Source organism: Sciurus vulgaris, assembly GCF_902686455.1.
Source record: "Sciurus vulgaris genome assembly, chromosome: 2".
In the NCBI taxonomy this organism is placed as follows: Eukaryota; Metazoa; Chordata; class Mammalia; order Rodentia; family Sciuridae; genus Sciurus; species Sciurus vulgaris.
The window spans coordinates 62,995,816-63,017,237 of NC_136462.1; the positions used below are offsets into that span (position 1 = coordinate 62,995,816).

Below are 21,422 nucleotides of genomic sequence, written 5' to 3' on the forward strand. Positions count from 1 at the left end.
CTGAAAACATTTGAGATTATGGTGGCAAAAATTCTTCAAAATTACACTAGTTTTCTCAAGTTTAAATGGAAAAAAGCTTAGGTGGAAATTTTATGCTTGATTTATGTGATAAGTGATATAAACTGATTCAAATATTAGAAGAGACGTGTAAAAAAACAATTACAATTAAGGAACATCATCTTAAATTTCTATGAAAGAGTTTGAAGAGGTAGGAGGTCACTGGTAACAATTAGAAAAAAATTGTATGTTAATTTGGGGGAAGCAGTGAATATGCTTCAAAGAAAAATTCATTTTATGTTTAGGAAGAAAAGAACTATCACAGGCCAAACAATATGTTTAAGCCAGAGTTTGCCAAATTTAAAATGTAATATTGGGGCTGTGGTTGCAGCTCAGTAGTAGACACTTGCCTATATGTGTAAGGCTCTGAGTTCAATCCCTAGCACTACAAAAATGAATAAATAAAAGTAATATTATGTAGTATGTATATTTGGAGTTAAGTCTCACATCTGTCATAGATTCTTAGGAGCTCCATCTCAGTGACAACTTTTCCAAATTATTTAGCACTTTCTCATTTACCTAATTCTCTGATTAGTTTATATTTTCTTGTTCAAGTATATCTTATCTTTTGCTTATATCCTCACCTCTTCTTGTCCTCTTCCTTTGCACCTACAACCAGTAAAGTTTCTGGTGACCAAAATGGCTTTAAATCTTGCATCCCTGGGCTTATTCTAATGTGAATTGGGGTAACTTCTCAATGACTCTAACATTTGCAGCCTGAAAACCGATTTATTCACTCTTTATAACCTTTCATATTAAAGAACATATGACAGGAAATGGAAGAGTTGATGAAGTCAATAAAAATTCTTGTCAAATTGTATTTTATAGCAAATTACTACGGAGATGGCAACCGGAGCTTCCTTTTTTTTTTTTTCTTTTCGCGGTACTGGGGCTTTAACCCAGGGTTTAGCTCACGGAGCTCCTTAAATCTTACTTTACCCTCCACCCTTACCGGCCCAACACCGCCCTGTCAAAGGGGGAGGAACCTTCTTCCCATCTGGGCGCCGGAGTTTCACCCGGGGCCTGGGAAAGGAACTCCGTGATCATAGAGTTGGCGGAATGCCGGGGTAGAGGTGACCGGAAGTGGGTTCTTTGCCCCCTGTCCTGGGACGGGATCGGGTCTCCGCGGTTTTGGTTTGTTTCGGGCTGTGGTCTGATTCTCTCGCTCGACCCTAGTGCTTGGGGTATCGGGGTGGGCTCTCCTAGGTACTCGGCTTCCTCCAGTATCAACCTTTGGGAAGCCAGTTCACTCCCCGGTCTCCTAGCAACGGGGAACCGAGCCTGACGGAGCGCGGCGCAGACCAAGTTGTTCAGGCTCTAGCTGGAACCCCTGGTACCGGCCCAAATCGGAGCAGAAACCCGGCGCTCGGAAGAATAAGCAGGAAATGGCGGACGAGGCGTTGTTTTTGCTTCTCCATAACGAGATGGTGTCAGGAGTGTACAAGTCCGCGGAGCAGGGGGAGGTGGTGAGTGCTGCCTCACGCCCTTGAGGTCCTTTGCAGTGACACTCCTTGTTTCCCCTCAGTGCTTTTCTTTAACCCCCGTCCCATCTCCACCCCACGCCTCCCGAGGTGTAGACAAAACGAGCCCCCACCTCCACGTGTCCCAAACCCTAGAACCCGTAGGCTGTCTCCTTTGGTACTTGATCGTTTCTCCCTTTTTCTTTTATATCTTCTATTTGATTTTTGTGTCTCCGAACTTATTCATGTGGGCCACAGATTTTCTTTCCTTGTCGTTCCTATTAGGATTTACAGTAGGATAACCGTAGAGCTGATTTTGGCATCCTGCTTAATTTTGCTGGCGTTTACAGCACTTAACAAGCCATCCACCGAACAGCCCAGTCCCTTGGTTGAGAATCCCCTACCTCTTTCCCCATCGGTAATCTTCAGTACCACTCTATGCAGCTTGAGGACAGAAGGCTAATAAGGTTTGAAGTCAAAGCAAAGTTTGCAGATGTGAACAGTAATTAGGAAACCATTTTAATAAATAAAAATTATTTATTTTCCCCCCTTTATTTTGGAGTTGGTTTTAGGGCCTGGGGATGTAATGGTGAGTGAAATAATGCTCCCGTCCTTGTGGAGATTACTTATAATGTGTGGGAGTTCTCATTTGCTCATTGATAATTTCGGAAACATTTAGTGTCTGGCTTTGTGGGCCAGATACTGCTAGATAGATAAGATAGAAACCTCTGCCTCACAGTCCTTGAGGAATAGGGACTTTAATGTATAATTAATTAATCATTGGATGGTAATTAGGTGTAGAATCGCGAAGTTGTAACGGATTTTAGAAATGAGATATTCCAAAGTCATGTTCAAGTTGGTAGTCCCTCCTTTCTTCTCTCTCTCTCTTTTTTTTTTTTTTTTTGATGCTGAGTCTGGAACCCCAGGGCCTCATCCATGGTAGACAAGTGCTCTACCACTGAGCTACACACCTAGCACGGGAACCCTTTGTTTAATGCTTTTGATAAAGGGGTGGAGTAGGAAAAGCATTCTAGGCATGGCTAGATTAAATGGGTGGCAAGTGAAGGAGAGCTTAAGTTAGAGCCTTGTGTGATTTAAGAATTTTGATCTCACTGTAAGATTTTGGGTAGGGAATGATGTTGTCCATTTACATTTTAGGAGGATAATCTGGTATTTGGGCCAGAGAAGAAAAATCCTTGTAGTGAGAAAATATATGATTGCAGGAGGTTAAGAAGATCTGAATTAAGACAGGAATGGGAGAGAAGAGGTTTGCAAGACAGGAGATAGAGTCTTTAGGCCTTGGTTAAGTATGAGAATGGAAATTGAAAATTTTGCCTTGGTTTTTAGCCTGAGAAGCTGGATGGTTATGCTGTTAACCAGGAAAGGGAATAAAGGAGAAGCGATAAGCAGGTGAAAATAATAAATTTTACCCCCTCCCCCCATGATATTGGAGATTGAACCCAGGACTTTTATATATGCTGGGCAAGTCACTCTACTGCTGAGCTACTGTTTAAATTTTGAGACAGTGTCTTAATTGCCCAGACTGGCCTGGAACTTGAAATCCTCCTTCCTTGAAGCCTTCTGAGTTGCTGGAATTACAGGTGTGCCACCACCTCCTTGGGCTAGGTTTCATTTTTGAGGTACTTGTAGAACTTCTTTTTTTTTTTTTTTTTTAATACTTGTAGAACTTCTAAGAAAAGGTGCTGCCAGTTTGTAAACTACAAGAATGGGCAAGATAGATTTAAAAATATCATTAGGAAGACATATTAAGGAGGAGTATTGAAAATGAAGCAAATTCTATTCTTATTCAGACCTTTCATTTTTCCAAGTTACAGATTTTTCTCTTGATCATCAGTGCATCAATGTTTGCTGTTTACCCTTTCCCTCAAAGAACAAGTAGAAATACATTCCTTTTCTCTCTCATTTATTTATTTATTTATTTTTTTGGTACGGGGGATTGAACTCAGGGGCACTCAACCACTGAGCCACATCCCCAGCCCTATTTTGTATTTTATTTAGAGACAGAGTCTCACTGAGTTGTTTAGCGACTTGCTTTTGCTGAGGCTTGCTTTGAACTCACTATCATCCTGCCTCAGCCTTGCAAGCCGCTGGGATTACAGGTGTGTGCCACCATGCCTGGCGACTCCTTTTCTTTTATCATAAAAATTTCCCCCCTTTCTTCTCCTCTCCTTATCTTCCCTCTTCCAAGTCTTGCTCAAGAAAATCTTTTTTAGTCCTCTTTTTTTTCTATTCAATTAAGCCAAAATAAAGTGAACAGAGGTGTTCTGTTCCTGAGTGCTCATTATAAGAGATATGCTTATAGGAATGGGATATAGCTGAGTGGTAGAGTGCCTGCCCAGCATGCATGAGACCCTGGGTTCAGTCTTCAGTACTGCAAAAACAACAAAACAAAAACAACAACAACAACAAATGGTGTGTTTATCTTTAAAGAGAAAGGAAATCCATAGTTTTGAGTCATTAAAAAATAATTTTTCTTTTCCTATTGTAATATGTTTATGGCAGGGGAACATGAACGAACAAATAGCAAAAATGATTTAAAAACAGGTATACGGGGGCTGCCAGGGCCTGGAGCTCAGTGGCGGAGTGCTTGCCTAGCATGTGTGAGGCACTGGGTTCCATCCTTAGCATCGCATACAAATATAAACAAATAAAATAAAGGCATGTTTTCCATCTACAACTACAAAAAAATTTTTAAAAAAACAGGCATATGACAATCTTGATAATTACATTCCATATTGGAATCTGGGTATATGAAGGTTCATTGTATCAATGTCTCTACTTTGAGTATGCTGAAATTTTTTTGTTAAAAAAAAGTAAAAATAAAAAGTACCCAGAAATGATTTTTAATAACTTTTTAGAATAAACCATTTCTGAATAACAGAATTATGTTTTTTATATTTTTTATTATAAAAAAATTTAAGTGACATGAAGTTTCATAATCTTTCAGGAAAGTAAAGTAAGCTTTCGTTAAGTTCAGAACCAGTGTTCTTACTCTCCAAATCAAGATTTTTAAACAATGTTTAATGAGGAATTAAATCTCTAAAAGTTGAATAATTGGTTATGTCCAAATTTATGTAGAATGAATTAAAAAGGTTGCTCAAATATTCTGAGGTTTAATTTTTCTTAAATATTGGGTGCCTACTGGTGAACCTTCTTGGGGCTGTATTGTAGCAGAGGGGGATAAGGTGACATGGGCAGTGGAGGCCAGCGTCAGCAACACCCTGTCTCAAAATTAAAAAGGACTAGAGGTGTAACTCAGTGGTAGTGTCCCTTGTCTCAATCCCCAGCACATAAAATTGAAATAAAATAAGTATGTTAAATGGTGGAAGAAGTTCTGTGGAGACAAATTAAGTACTTAGTTTAATTTGTTCTTGGTAGGTGCTGTCACTGAGCTGTATCTACCCAGTTGCTGAGTATATGAGGCCCTGAATTCAATCCCAGTGCCACAAACCAAAACAAAACCACAAATTACTGTCAGCACACTAGAATTTCCAGTGAGGGTGTGACTAATGAATTCACATTTTAAGTTTCTATCTGGCGATGATGTTGGTTAGGGAACACATTGAAAATCACTGATGGGAAAGTTGCTGAAAGGGGATGATGTTTAATTTTAAAGAAGATGTTAAAATGGACCATATTGTCCGAGCAAAGATCTGTAAGAAGTGAGGGAGTTGCTCATGTGATATATGGAGGAAGAGTCGCCCATGCAAAAGCCCCAGCATGTAACTAGACTGAGTTAGTTTGAAGAAGAGTAGTTAAAACCAAAGAGGTAGATGACACCTGCTTTGTATAAAAGACTTTGTGGGTCTCTGGAAGTGTTCAGCATAGAGGTGCTATTTAAAACCTGAAGTTCAGACAAGACTGTCAAAGGAAAAACAAAGGGCAATTGCATGTTTCAAGTCATAGGATGGTCATCTACTGAAACACACTGAGAAATAGGAAACCTGGAAAACTGAAGGAAATATTTTGAAGCAAGGCACAATAGATAGCACAAAGGGAAGGACTGATGAGAAAAAAGTCAAAGGTGATACCATGTTTTATAACTTACGAAAGCAGAAAAACAAAAACTTCTAGGGAGAGGTTTTTTGGCATGTCTGAAAAGTAATTATCAATAGTTCCCTGTTTATCTTATTGCCTATTAAAAATAGTGCTACAAAAATGTAAGGATTTTACCTGGGTGTGGTGGTGAGCCGCTGTACTCCCAGTGATTTGGGAGACTGAGAGGAGGATCAAAAGTATGAGGTCAACCTCAGCAATTTAGTAAGACTGTCTCAAAAAATAAAAAGTGGGGCTGGAGTTGTAACTTAGTGGAAAAGCACCCTGGGATCAATTCCTAGTACTAAAAAAAGAAAAAAAAGAAAAGTAAAGTATTAACATTTTAGCCAATATTTTATTTTTTTACTTGAAAGGGGATTTTTTTCTTTTTCTTTCTTTTTTGTTTGTTTGTTTGAGATGGGGTCTTATTTTGTTGCCCCGGTTGCCTCCCACCTTCTGGGCTCAAGTAATTCTCCTACTCAGACTTCTGAGGAGTAACTGAGATTACAGGCACACACTACCATGCCCTGCATGAAAGCACATTTTAATAGATCTTGGCAATACACAAAAAAGACAGTAACATTTGATAGTATATAAACTGTTTGAAACCATAATATATTTGTAAGAAATATATTGACCTTTGTTTTAGAAAAATGCTTATTGCTTTTCATCACATAATCAAACATACTGAAAATAAAACAGTGAGATTACATTTAGCTATAGCAGGAAACACCCTAAATCTTCCTGATATGAGGAAGTTGCCTGATTTGAAAGAACTGGGTAAGAGTAGTCACTGCAAAATGTAGTAGAGGAACAAGTTCTTTTGTAGTTTACTACTTCATTGTAGCTATCATGTGGAGTTAGGAGCATAGTCACTACCAAAATGAACAAAAATGCTTACTATACAAGTGAGATCTTATAAGAATATGTTCTAGAGTAGAGGGGAGTCGGAGTATCAGCTAATATTCCCAACCATAACAATCTGAACTAGTTCTTTATTTAGGCTTTGCAAGAAGATACAAACTGGTATTTCTTTCTTAGAAGGGTGCAATAGATAAAATCAGTAAATGATAATTGGTACCTGCTATGTAAGACTAGTAGGAAAGTCATAACAAATACCAAAGGCCGTTTACACAATTACAAAACTATATAAAAATAAAACTTCCTTGCCTACTGAGAAATACGTTTATATTAGTCTGTTTCCTGTTGCTAATAACACATTACCACAGAATGGGTAAGTAGTTTTTTTTTTAAAGAAAGGTTAATTTTAACTCATGGTTCTGGCCCAGGACCATAGGGTTGCATCTGATGATGGTGTTTTCCTTTTAAGAGTCCCATAGTAGCACATGGTATCATACAATGAGAGGAAGAACACCTGTGTATCTTTTGGTGTCATCCTCTCTCCTTTTGTTATAGGGCTGGGGCTTTCTGGGAAACTGAGGCAGTATGAAGACAACACCTTTAAAATCCCAATTCTTGTGATCAAGTCAGAAAGATTTTAGACATGTCACTCAGAGTGACAGGCTTGAGTTTATTAGAACAGATAGGAAAGGGGGAAAAAGAACATTCTGGTAGTCCCAGAGAAGTTTCCAGAGTCCCACCCAGGTCCACCTCTCAACTTTGATAGCAAAATGATATCAGACTTTCAAGCCCCATTGCCATGACAACTCTAGGTCACTTTGTCCCATGCTGACCGGTTCTAATTGGAACCTGTTCTTACAGATTTTATGGTGAGGGGGAATTATCCTTATCTTCCTGAGTTCTGTGTCCCTTACTATTATGAAGCTACCAGTATTCAGTCATGGGAACTCTAACCTTATGACTTTAATCCTAATTGTTAACCTCTGAATACCATAGTTGCATTAAGTTTCTGCCCTGGTGGTAGAGGGTCTCACTGTGATGCATAGCCTGACCTTGAATTCTTGAACCACCTGCCTTAGCCTCTGAAAATACCTGGGATAACATTTTGTTGTTTTTTTCAGTGATAAGGATTGATCCCAATCCTTGTCACTGAAAACCATACTGGAACCATATGGAACCATACTGCCAGCCCTTACTTTGTTAATATCTCAAAATGGGAATTAAATTTCAACACAGGAACCTTCAGGGGACACATTTACGCCATATGCAAACAATAACACACTTCAGTTCACACATGATCCAATAGACTTCAAAATGGAAAATTTTTATCAATATACCAAAAAAAAAAAAAAAAACTATTGTGAACTAGAGCTTAAAAATTACTTGTAGAATTATTTCACCTCAGTTTTGCCTCCCAATACTGGGGATTGAACCCAGGGATGCTAAGTCGTTGCTGGGGTTGCAGGGAGGGGGGGGTTTGAACTTGTGATCCTCCTGCTTCAGCCTTCTGAGTCAGTGGAATTACAGGTGTGCACCACTGCACCTGGCTAAATTTACTACTTTTGTAACATTCTTTCCGTGCTGTGAATTTTCTGGGGCATACACGTGAATTACTTTGCATCAAACTTTTCCATATTACTTACATTTTTATAGTATGGGAATTTTCATATAGTTATAGTATGGGAATACTATATACATATAGTACATTTTTATAGTATGGGAATTTTCATATAGTTAAATGTAGTTGAAATTAAAAACTCCTGTATTTTTGTATTTGTAGGATTTCTATGAATCTACATTATCATGTTTTTAGTAATTTTTTAAATTTTTGAATACAAACATCTTGGTATTCTAAAAGTATTCATAGCTGGGCGTGGTGGTGCTTTCATGTAGTCTCAGCTGTTTGGGAGGCCAAGGCAAGAGGATCAAAAATTTAAAGCCAGCCTCAGCAACTTACCAAGGCCCCTGTCTCATAATTAAAAAGAACTGGGAATGTGACTCTGGTTAAGTGCCCCTGGGTTAAATCCCTGGTACCAAACAAGCAAACAAACAAAAAAACTAAAGGTGTTCATAACTGTTGTTTTTCAAAACAGGAAAATGGACGTTGTATTACTAAGCTGGAAAACATGGGGTTTCGAGTGGGACAAGGATTGATAGAAAGGTGAGCAGTATGGATTTGAAAATTTTCTTTCAGGTAGGTTATGAATAATGATAGTCCATTTAAAAAGATTGCATAAAATTTGAGATATTTTAATTTTTCTCTGTTCTTTAATTCAAAGATTAAATTTTTCTTTTTAAGGAGCTGAGGTAGTAGTAGAGAATGTGCTAAGCACGTACAGGTCATTGGATTCAATCCCCAGCACCAAAGCAAAATTCTTACAAGGTCCAGTGCTAGATTAACTTGGTTATTCAAATTTTAAGTCTTAATAATTCAAGAAACATTTCTAAAAAAATGTTTTTAGTTGTCAGTGGACCTTTACTTTATTTGTTTATATGTGGTGCCGAGAATTGAATCCAGTGCCTCACACATGCGAGGCAAGCACTGTCCCACTGAGTTACATCCCCAGCCTCTCAAGAATAACATTTCACATTTAAATATTTTTCCTGAAATATTGGTATTTTGAAATAACTGCTTAAAAATCTCATTGCATTTTTTACTTAAGGTCTAGTAGGGTTTTTTTTTTTTTTTTTTTTTTTGGATCTGAATGGAATTTTGTTTAAATGTGTAGGCATGGAAATGCCTTGAGTCTTTGTTTATACATGTAATAATCTTCCAGTTTATAGATTTTTTTTTTTTTTTAAGTCTCAGTATCAGCATAGTTGAATTTTTTTCTTTTCTTTTTAAAATAGTATTGGAGATTAAACCCAGTGGAGCTCTACCGCTGAGTTACACATCAAACCCTTTTTATTTTTTTGAGACAGGATCTTGCTAAGTTTTCCACATTGGCCTCAAACTTGTTATCCTTCTGCCTCCACCTGGGATTACAGGCATGTGTCACCATTCATTCCCTGCAGATAGTTGAACTCTGATTATATCTTATATAACAATGCTATTATTACGCCCAGTCTTTTTTGTTGTTATTGTTGTTTTTATTGCTAGGCTGATTGTACTTAATTTTGGCTATACTATTAGACTAATAACTAATATACTGTTAGGCCCCATAATTATATAACAGATGTGAATCCTTTATGATTGAATCTATTTTACTTGGTGTTTAACACTTTATGACTTCCAATAAATGTTCAGTGCTGTTGTGGCATTTGGAATTTAGTTCATAGTTTGCCACTTTTGGGAAAAGTGAGAAAAAATATGTTTGGCCCCCTTTACTTTGTTTGGAAGAAAAATATTGTATTACTTCTAGTTGATCTTTTTAGGTTTACGAAAGATACTGCAAGGTTCAAGGATGAGTTAGACATCATGAAGTTCATTTGTAAAGATTTTTGGACCACCGTGTTCAAGAAACAAATCGACAATCTAAGGACAAATCATCAGGTATTTAGATAAACTAAGGGCTATTTTAAATTTTTTAATATAAATGCCCTTGTTTATCAATTCTGCTTATTTTAAAAAATAATTTATCAATTTTGGAATGTTTCTCTGATGTTATTGTAATAAGTCATTAGTAAGATAATGTGGCAGTTATCAGTAACTGTAGGTATCCCCCCCCTATTACATAAGTTATGTTAAATCTTAAAATGTAGCAAAAGTCAGAATGATACTGGTTTTAGAATTTGTGTCCTTAGTTATTACCAAGTGATAATATGCAAAGCCAAAATTATGTCACATTTATGTCTTTAATTTCTATTGTTTGATTTTTTAGAGCACATTTAACTCTTCAATAACTCTTGCATTGTTCATTGCTGCTGTCCTTTTTTCTGTTTTGAAAGATTTTGTTACTACACAATTATTAGAGTACATGCATTTAAATGCATTGATTTTGGAGGCTGGGGATGTAGCTCCATGGTAGAGTACTTGTATAGCATGCATGAGGCCCCGGTTTGAGCCCCAGTACTACAAAACAAAAACAAACCAAAAAATCTCAGACAACAAGACAGTTTTATTTTAAAAACTTCAAAGGCATATTTAGGGTGGATTTAGCATTTTGACTAAGTGTAAAAAATGAAAACAGTTTATTTAATACTACCGGTAGAATTCATGTTTTCATACAGTCCCAAGCTTAGTTTGGAATTGAAGTGCCAACAAGAAGTGACTCCATTTATTGACTTTCTAGATGTGCTTTGCCAACATATATTAATTTTGTGTGGATGAGTACTAGTGACTATGTAAGACTCTTAAGTTCTTTTTTTTCTTTTGTGTATTGGGGACCAGAACCAGGACTTCACATGTGATATGCAAGTGCTTTACCACTTAGTCACATTCCCAGCCCAACTCTGAATTATTAGGGACTGTGTCTCTCACTCTTTGTATTTTCAGCATATTGATATCTTTAGTAAGTAGTAGTGCTGTAACTACTGAATTCAATCTCTTAAGCTTGAACATTATGAAATTTCTTTATTTGAAGAAAATATGACCAATGAAAAGGGGAATTTTAATAACTCAAGTTATTATTATTATGTTTTTTACTAATTATTTTTTAGTTTTGTATGTGATGCTAAGGATCTAACCCAGGGCCTCACATGTCCTAGGCTCTACCACTGAACCACAATCCCAGCCTTAAAATATTCTTAAAGTTGTTTTATAGGGATAAGATAGGTTTTAAGGACTATGAACTAAACTGACTTTGAATCTTTTTTGTATTTTTTAAATAGGGCATCTATGTACTTCAGGACAACAAATTTCGTCTGCTTACTCAGATGTCTGCAGGAAAACAGTACTTAGAGCATGCGTCTAAGGTATTTAATGCAATAGAATATTTGGACTTTCTACTAAACAAAAAAAAAAGTAGATTTATTGGAAAAATTACAGTGCAAATCACAACAAACTCTTTAATTTAAAATAGTAGTTTGAAAATTGTACTTGTTTTTTTTTTTGGCATTGAGGATTGAACCCAGGGCTGGCGGGGGGCCGGGAGAAGTTTCTGCCACTGATCTACATCCCCAACCCTTTTTATTTTGAGATAGGTCTTGCTAAGTTGCTTAGGGCTCCACTAAGTTGCTGAGGCTGGCTTCAAACTTGCTTCAGCCTCCTGAATTGCTGGGAATAAAGGGTGTGGCCACTGTACCTGGCAAGTTGTCCTTTTTTGCTAAAGCCACTTTTTATGAAATAGAAGGCATATGTTCATCCTGAATAACTTACATGTACTAGTAGCTGTAGCTAAATAGGCCTATAGTGACCAATTAAAGAAACACTACCACTAAATGCCAGTGAATATAGATTTATGATACTTTGAAAAAGCATAGGCACATCAGCACAGAGACTTCAGACTTACAAAACAGACATTAACTGTGCAAAATTATTCACCTGAGAGTATATTTATGATCTCCTCTAGTAGATTAAAACATGTAATAGACCTGGGGTTGGGGTTGTGGCTCAGTGGTAGAGTGCTTGTCTAGCAAGTGTGAGGCCCTGGGTTTGATCCTCAACACCACATTTTAAAAAAGGAAAAAAAAAAAAAAAAAAAAAAGAAAGTTATAAAAAAACATATACTAAACATTTGTTTCTAGGACAGCATGTTTTATGTTAAGTATATCTGTGTTTCTGGGTTTTGTGTAGATTTTGTTTTTTTAATCTTATGTAGGAATCAGTGAATAAGTAAATGTGTTAAAGAAAGCTAATGAATTTTAGTATAAGGGTTCCTTTGAAGTGATTAAAATATCTAGACAAGTATAGGCTGCTGTTTATTTGCAAAAATTTGTCTGGATCTACATTATTGAACAGAAAGGCAGTATAGTTATAGTGGAAAGATCATTGTCTTGGGATCAACAAATTTAGATTTTAAGCTAAGCAACATAACTTATAGATTGTGATATTGACTAAGTTATATAACTCCCCAGGATCTTAGTTTCCTCATTAATAAAATGAGTATAAGTGTAGCTATAAGATTGTCTTGAATAGTTAGATGTATTTTAAGTACTTAACATGAGACTGAGTGTGGCGACACATAACTGTTGACACATAACTGCAACAATTTGGGAGGCTGAGGCAGGAGGATTACTTTTGCTCAGGAATTCAGTGCCAGCCTATGCAACATAGCAAGACTATCTCAGAAAAAAAAAATGTATTTATTATGGTGCTTTGCACATGATATACTTAGTAAATCATAATTATTATTATAGCTGTGCAATGTCAGCAGAGTAGGCGAAGATATAGATGTGATTCTTGTTTTTCATAATTTTATTTCATTGATTTAAGTTGTTCATTGTCTATATTTTTGAGGTCACTTAGGCTCTCATGACATTTTTTGTGGTAAATGTTTTCATTTTTTTATTATTATCATCTCTGGTTCTCACTTAATTTTGGGGTATCTTTTTTTTAAATTTTTTTTTTAGATGTTGATAGACCTTTATTTATTCATTTATTTATATATGGTGCTGAAAGGTAATCTCAGTACCCCACACATGCCAGGCAAGCGCTCTACCACTGAGCTACAATCCCAGCCCCAACTTTCGGGGATCTTAATTTCTTTAATTGTAAAAAGAGTAACGACTTTTTTTTTTTTTTTGCTATGGTGGTAGGGATTGAACCCCAGGGACTTACACATATTAGGTTAGTATTCTACTACTGAGTACATCCACCAACCTCTTTATTTTTTATTTTAAGACAGGGTCTCACTAAGTTCCAGGCTGGCCTGAAACTTATGATTCTCCTGCCTTAGCCTCCTAAATAGCTGTATAGTTCAGTGATTTTTAAATATTTTGATTCTATGGCCTTTTTTTTTTTTTTTTTTTTTTTTAATGGTACTGGGGATTCCACCCAGAGGTTTGTACTTGCTAAGCAAGTGCTCTGCCAATGAACTACATCTCCATTCCTTTTTTAAAAAAAAATTTATTTTGAGACAGGGTCCCTTTAAGTTGCCCAGTCTTGCTTTGAATTAGCAATCTTCTTGTTTTAGTTTCATATTAACTGGGATTAATAAACATGTATCCCCACCACACTAGACCTGTGCTTTTCTTTTTTTCTTTTTTTTTTTTTTTTTTTTTGGTGGGGTGGTGCTGGGATCTGAATTCAGACCTGGCACATAGTAGGCAAGCACTGGTTATTGGGACCACTTTTCCCAGTAAATATATATGTATGAATGATTTTAATTTTTCTGATCCTCATAGATTTCTGGTTAAGAACTCTAGGGATAAACAATCCCCCCCCCCCTCTCTCTCTCTCTCTCTCTCTGTGCGTGGATATGTGGATATGTGTGTGTGCATGCACGTGTGCATGTGGTATTGGAAATTGAACCCAGACATGAACTGTATCTCCAGCCCTTTTATTTTTAATTTGGGACAGAGTTTTGCTAAGTTGCTGAGGGCTGGCCTCAAATTTGAAATTTTCCTGCATCAATCTCCTGAGTTGCTGGGATTAGAGGCATGTGCCACTACCAATGAGAAGCAATATAAGGTCTCTTCCAGTTCAGAATTTGTTGACTCACATTTAATTACTTATTAATACCTATTTGTGTGCATTAATTATAACATTTTATTATTAGTAGTAGATACATAGTATTGAATATCACGTAGTACAAAAAAATGGAGATAATAAAAAACTCCTTAGATTATTAATTTTTCAGTCTCCATTCCTGTCATGACTTTCCCTTCTGTAGACCAACTCCATTCCTTTTTTGTTTCTTTATAACAGGGTGTTTTAACATATGCATTATTGATATTTTGAAGATGATCATTTTTCTCTTGACAGGCTATAATGTATTCTTTTTTCCTCTCTCTTTTTGGTAGTAGGAATTGAACTCAGGGGTATGTAACCACTGAATCACATCCCCAGTCCATTTTATTTTATTTTATTTTTTTAATTTTATTTATTTTATTATTTTATTTTAATTTAATTTAATTTAATTTAATTTTTCTTTTTTTAATATTTTTTTTATTGTAAACAAATGGGATACATGTTGTTTCTCTGTTTGTACATGGCGTAAAGGCATACCATTTGTGTAATCATAAATTTACATAGGGTAATGTTGTTTGATTCATTCTGTTATTTTTTCCCTTCCCCCCATCCCTCTCACCCCTCTTTCCTCTATACAGTCCTTCCTTTCTCCATTCTTGCCCCCCTCCCTAACCCTAACTCTAACCCTAACACTAACCCTTCCCTCCCCCCATTATGTGTCCTCATCCACTTATTAGCAATATCATTCGACCTTTGGTTTTTTGAGATTGGCTTATCTCACTTAGCATGATATTCTCCAATTTCATCCATTTGCCTGCAGATGCCATAATTTTATCATTCTTTATGGCTGAGTAATATTCCATTGTATATATATACCACAGTTTCTTTATCCATTCATCAATTGAAGGACATCTAGGTTGGTTCCACAATCTGGCTATTGTGAATTGAGCAGCTGTGAACATTGATGTGGCTGTATCTCTGTAGTATGCTGATTTTAAGTCCTTTGGGTATAGGCCAAGAAGTGGGATAGCTGGGTCAAATGGTGGTTCCATTCCAAGTTTTCTAAGGAATCTCCACACTGCTTTCCAGAGTGGCTGCACTAATTTGCAGCCCCACCAGCAATGTATGAGTGTACCTTTTTCCCCACATCCTTGCCAACACCTGTTGTTGCTTGTATTCTTGATAATCGCCATTCTAATTGGGGTGAGATGGAATCTTAGGGTGGTTTTGATTTGCATTTCTCTTATTACTAGAGATGTTGAACATTTTTCCATATGTTTGTTGATTGCTTGTAGATCTTCTTCTGTGAAGTGTCTATTCATTTCCTTAGCCCATTTGTCGACTGGATTATTTGAATTCTTGGAGTAGAGTTTTTTGAGTTCTTTATAGATTCTGGAGATTAGTGCTCTATCTGAAGTATGATTGGCAAAGATATTCTCCCACTCTGTAGGCTCTTTCTTCACATTGCTGATAGTTTCCTTTGCTGAGAGAAAGCTTTTTAGTTTGAATCTATCCCAGTTATTGATTCTTGCTTTTATTTCTTGTGTTATGGGAGTCATGTTAAGGAAGTCTGGTCCTAAGCCGACATGTTGAAGATCTGGACCTACTTTTTCTTCTATAATCTGCAGGGTCTCTGGTCTGATTCCAAGGTCCTTAATCCATTTTGAGTTTAGTTTCGTGCATGGTGAGAGATATGGGTTTAGTTTCATTCTGTTGCATATGGATTTCCAGTTCTCCCAGCACCATTTGTTGAAGAGGCTATCTTTTCTCCATTGCATATTTTTGGCACCTTTGTCTAGTATGAGAAAATTGTATTTATTTGGGTTTGTGTCTGTGTCCTCTATTCTGTACCATTGATCTACCTTTCTATTTTGGTACCAATACCATGCCGTTTTTGTTACTATTGCTTTGTAGTAGAGTTGAAGATCTGGTATTGCAATACCCCCTGTTTCACTCTTCCTGCTAAGGATTGCTTTAGCTATTCTGAGTTTCTTATTCTTCCAGATGAATTTCATAATTGCTTGCTCTATTTCTGTAAGGTACGTCATTGGGATTTTAATTGGAATTGCATTGAATTTGTATAGCACTTTAGGTAGTATGGCCATTTTGACAATATTAATTCTGCCTATCCAAGAACATGGGAGATCTTTCCATCTTCTAAGGTGTTCTTTAATTTCTTTCTTTAGTGTTGTATAGTTCTCATTGTAGAGGTCTTTCACCTCTTTTGTGAGATTGATTCCCAAGTATTTTATTTTTTTCGATGCTATTGTGAATGGGGTAGTTTTCCTAATTTCTCTTTCTGAAGATTCATCACTTATGTATAAAAATGCATTAGATTTATGTGCATTGATCCCGCTACTTTACTGAATTCACTTATGAGTTCTAAAAGTTTTCTGGTGGAATTTCCTGGTTCCTCTAAGTATATAATCATATCATCAGCAAATAGGGATAGTTTGAGTTCTTCTTTTCCTATTCGTATCCCTTTAATTTCTTTGGTCTGTCTAATTGCTCTGGCTAGAGTTTCAAGGACGATATTGAATAGAAGTGATGAAAGGGGGCATCCCTGCCTTGTTCCAGTTTTTAGGGGGAATGCTTTCAATTTTTCACCATTTAGAATGATATTAGCCGTAGGCTTAGCACAGATGGCCTTTACAATGTTAAGGAATGATCCCACTATCCCTATTTTTTCTAGTGTTTTGAGCATGAAGGGATGCTGTATTTTATTAAATGCTTTTTCTGCATTGATTGAAATAATCATGTGATTCTTTTTTTAAATTTTTTTTTATTTTATTTATTTTATAGAATGTAAATATTCTTCATTTATATATTTATATGGACATTCTCCATAGTCTCATATAGTAATATTACTTGAAAAACTAGTTACCAACCAAAATCTAAATTTGAAGCTCACTGACACATTTCTAGATACCAAGTCAAAACTGGAGATAATTTAGAAAACTGAATATTTTGTAATATTCATTTTATTTGTATATGAAAAACCATTTGGTTAAAAATACAAATGGTATAAACTAATTATTCAAACTTAATCAAAATATATTATGAAATTTGCCTCAGTTAAGGTCTGCCTTAGTAAGTTAAAAAAACTGTGAGGTCTAAAAGCTCAATGTGTAAAGAAAGTAACAATTCATTAGAAGAGGGATGCAGAGGAGGCAGATTCCTAGAGAGCCTACCACTCTATTTGATATCCATATTTCTAAAATTATCCTTAAGACAAATTAGTTTGGCACTTTAAACCCTTTTAAAATCACTGTTGAAAACAAAATAAGTGGCTGGAGTGTTTCTAATATTGGCACATGAATTTCATGGATATTAATCCAAAGGTCTATTGGAGAAAAAAGAGGTACATGAGTATTTTTGTTAGGTGTGTGTTTCAAAGGTGTTGAAACAAAATCAGAATAAAATGTTTCAGAAATTATAGTAACAAAATTTGATTGAACCTTTCCTTTTTTTTCATAGACATTATTACAGTGATGAAGTCAAGCAAATACAAGACAAGTAGCACTTCATACCTAGAAGTGGCCATGTACTTGCCTGTGGGCTGGTCCAAGACAAAAAATGTTACAGAATTGATGTTGCCTTCTCCCATTTCATCCACAGGGCTTGCTGTTCACATATCCATTAGTTTTATTCTCTGTTTCACATTTAAGTTATTTCAGAGGTACAAGGCCCAGAGAGGGGTCCTGTCATTCTTTGAATCCTGGATGACTTTAGACTGAAAAGCCAAAATACTGGCTGCTTTTTCCTTGGCCCTTTCATTTTTTTGCATTGTTCACCATATTTTTGAGTTTAAACACCAGGCAAGACAGTTTCATGGAACAGCTCCTCTGGTTCCGTCTGAGGCAAACTCACACCACCACCAAATTTCTTCAGCAGTCTGTTCTCAATAAACTCACCATTCATCTTTTATTCTCATCTTTTATTCTCTTCAAGTGAGAGTCACTTGAAGGCCAAGCCTGATCAAGAAAGCTGGAGCAAGGGCTGTTCTCAGGTCCCATCTGGAGTGCCAAATTTATTGCCAAAAGCTCAGTCCTTTTTCCAGATGCCATTCTAATATTGAGGATACAGTTTTGAGCAAAAGGAAAAAGATGATTTATTGCTTTGCTAGCAAGAGAGAAACAGGGGACTCCTGTCCTAAAGTCTGTGATTCCCCATTTTATTTTTTGTTTTCAGACAGGGTCTTGCTAAGTTGCTGAGGCTAGCTTTGAACTTATGATCCTCTTGTCTCAGTTTCCTGAGCAACTGGGATTACAGGCATGCGCCACTCTGCCTGGTCCCAGCCCTTTTTTATAATTATTCTGAGACAAGGTCTTGCTAAGTTGCAGATGTTGGCCTCAACTTTTCAATCTTTCTGCTTCAGCTGCTTGAGTTGCTGGGATAACAGGCATGTGCCATGGTGCCCAACAGGCAATAAGTCTTGAACAAGTTCAGATTCTTGTTTGTAGATTATAGAAAACAGTTCTGATTAATTGAAATATTGTTTTTTATGGAGTAATTAGGAGGGCTCAGAAAACAGGCAAGAAACAAAGCAGTCAGAAAAGGACCCAAATCACTATGACTGGGAGTGCCTACTTAGAATCCTGTGGGCAGCTAGACAGTAGACGGAAATCACCTCTGTCCCCAGAAGGAAATATAACATGTTTCTATCATTTTTACCTTATTGTAGATTGGGGTCCTGAACTGGAGCACCTAATTGGCCAAACTTAAGTCATATGTTCATACACTTTAATTGCCAGGGAGCTAGGGCATCTTATCACAATAAGATTTTTTAGTAACTTAAAAAGTTTTTCTACAACCTTTGGGTGTTTGTGTGTGTGTGTGTTTTGTTTTATTTTCTTAGACAGGATCTTACTATGTTGCTGAGGCTTAAAATTCCTGTGCTCAAGTGATCTTTCCACCTTAGCCTCCTAAAAGACTACAGGCATGCACCAAGCTGCCTGGCTGTTGACAACCTCCTTATTTTTAAATATCAATGACTTATTGGTAGCATGACTTAACTAATGTCATATTTTTAGTAACTTTAGTATTTCAGTAAACTTTTTTTTTTTTTTTTTTCAATTTTTCCTTTTAGTATCTAGCATTTACTTGTGGCTTAATCAGAGGTGGCTTATCAAACTTGGGGATAAAAAGTATTGTAACAGCTGAAGTGTCTTCAATGCCTGCGTGTAAGTTGAATGTAAATTTCTTATTAATGTTTTCAGGTCTTTTTTTTTTTCAGGGCTTTTTTAAAAACTTACAGGATATTAAACTGCTGACACATTTTCATTTTAGTGTTATCCACTTAATATTTAATATGGTAGTATGTAGTATACTATATTCATGTTCAGTGATTTTTGAATTAATAATAGTGATTTAAGAAAATTTGCTTTGAAACATCTAAAATTTTAAGACAATTTAAGGAATATTTCTTAACTTTTAAAGGAATTTTTCTGCAGTGTTTTTCGTTTGTCTTTTAGAAGGGCTGGGCATCTAATCCAGGGCCTTACTTAAACTTGCTAAGCAAGTGCTGTATCACTGAGGGCCCCCTGCGTAAGCCTCTATGGTGCTTTTATTTTTTAATTTTTAGATACTGAGGCACTTTACCATTGAACTACATTCCCAGCCCTTTTTAATTTTTATTTCAAGACAGGGCCTTTCTAAGTTGCTGAAGCTGGTCTCAAATTTGCGATCCTTCTGCCTCAGGCTTCCCAAGTTTCTGGGATTATAGCCATGTGCCACTATGCTTGACTGTAGTGTTCTTTTAAAGAGCAGTTTTCCTTATAGCATTGAAAATATCTTTTAAATAGTTGTTTAGAATATTATATAAAGTAAAATCAACTAGTCTTCTTGTTAAACTCCTTCCTAAAGATCTTATAATCAAAGCTACCAGCCAAGAATAAAATTCAGTTGAACTTCATTGTATTACCTTTATTCACAGTGGTAATTAGCAATGAAATTACAAAAAGAACAAAAGTACCCATTCCTGAACCAGATAATCATCTAATAAAAATGGAATTTTGAATATTATGAGAAATGTGAAAGACGTTTGACACAGCAAGTTTCTTGATTAAAACTGCTTCCTAAATAGAAAAAATGTTTATGTACATATAAGCTTGTTTTCCTTGTACTTAAAATCAAAGAATTATTTTTATGTTTTCTTTTTTAGGCAAATTTCAGGTGATGATACAGAAGCTGTAGAACATACTGAAATGCAAAGCTTCCACAGTGTAAAGAGATAAATTATTCATGTATAAAGTATTTTGAGTAATATGATTTAAATACATTGTTGGATGTTTGTATAGGAGGATCCGTTTCATCTGTTCACAGACTAAGACAAGGGGTCATTCTATTATGATACAAACTTTATATTGAAACGATTCAAAATGAAAACCTGATTTCAAATAACTAGACATGAACCTATAGGACTCTTCAAGCATTTTTGTTTACTTAGAGATATGTTTTTAACCACAGGTGGAAAAGCAAAACTCAGGGTTTGTTGAACTAGCATGAAGAAAAGTGTGCATCAATCAGAATCATTTGTGTAAGAATGACAAAACTTTGATAAAGTATGATTTTAGTTATTTTTAAACAGCAAACACTAAAGCTTAATTTTTATTTTATTGCTTATAATTTATTTCTATTGAGAGTTTTTATGCATGATTTCATATATACATTGTGTGTATATGGGTGTGTGTGTGTGTGTGTATGTATATATATATAAATACATATGACTGTCTAAATAGCTTGGAAGCTTAATTTCACTTAAATGGATTTTAGTCCTTGCTAGCTCTATTAATGTAGTCAAAGTGAAATAAAGATTAGTTTAAATGTGAATTTGGTGACTCTGAAGCCAAAGAATATTAGGTATGTTGGGAGAAAATTTTTATACACATTCCTATTAAAGTCTGACTTTCTGTAGGAGCAGAGGGGAGGATAATTAGTTATACCAACATTCATTGATCACATCTTCTCTGTGGGTTGAGGTCAGTGCTCATCTAACCTATCTCTTTGCACCCCTGCTGATTACTTTATCATACTTAAATTACCTATCTTAAGCAGATATCTCTTAAGCTTTTGTTAGAACTCGAATATTGGGTTATCTGCACTTTGATTTTTAAAACTGTATTTTGTTTACTATTTCATTATTACTGTGTGTGTGTGAGAGAGAGAGAGAGAGAGAGAGAGAGAGAGAGTGTGTGTGTGTGTGTGTGTGTGAAACTGTATTTTGTTTACTATTTCATTATTACTGTGTGTGTGTGTGTGTGTGTGTGTGTGAGAGAGAGAGAGAGAGAGAGAGAGAGAGAGAGAGTGTGCGTGTGTGCGTGTGTGTGCGTGCGCATTGCTGGGGATTGAACCCAGGGCCTTGTGCATGTGAGGCAAGCACTCTCCCAACTGAGCTATATCCCCAGCCCTTGTGCATATATTTGATAGGGAACTCTGCAGGAGAGTGAGTGACTCGCCAAACAGAATGTTTCACTGTG

General features: G+C 36.1%; 1 protein-coding gene across 1 annotated transcript; it reads left to right on the forward strand.

The window, feature by feature from the left end:
• The first annotated feature begins 1,116 nt into the window (after positions 1-1,116).
• TRAPPC6B (trafficking protein particle complex subunit 6B) lies at positions 1,117-21,080 on the forward strand. The gene is made up of 6 exons (XM_079120519.1): positions 1,117-1,523; positions 8,528-8,595; positions 9,810-9,927; positions 11,205-11,288; positions 19,034-19,127; positions 20,108-21,080. Exons 1-6 carry the CDS (start codon positions 1,443-1,445, stop codon positions 20,137-20,139), a joined length of 477 nt encoding a protein of 158 aa, XP_078976645.1. The 5' UTR covers positions 1,117-1,442; the 3' UTR covers positions 20,140-21,080.
• The last annotated feature ends 342 nt before the right edge of the window (positions 21,081-21,422 follow it).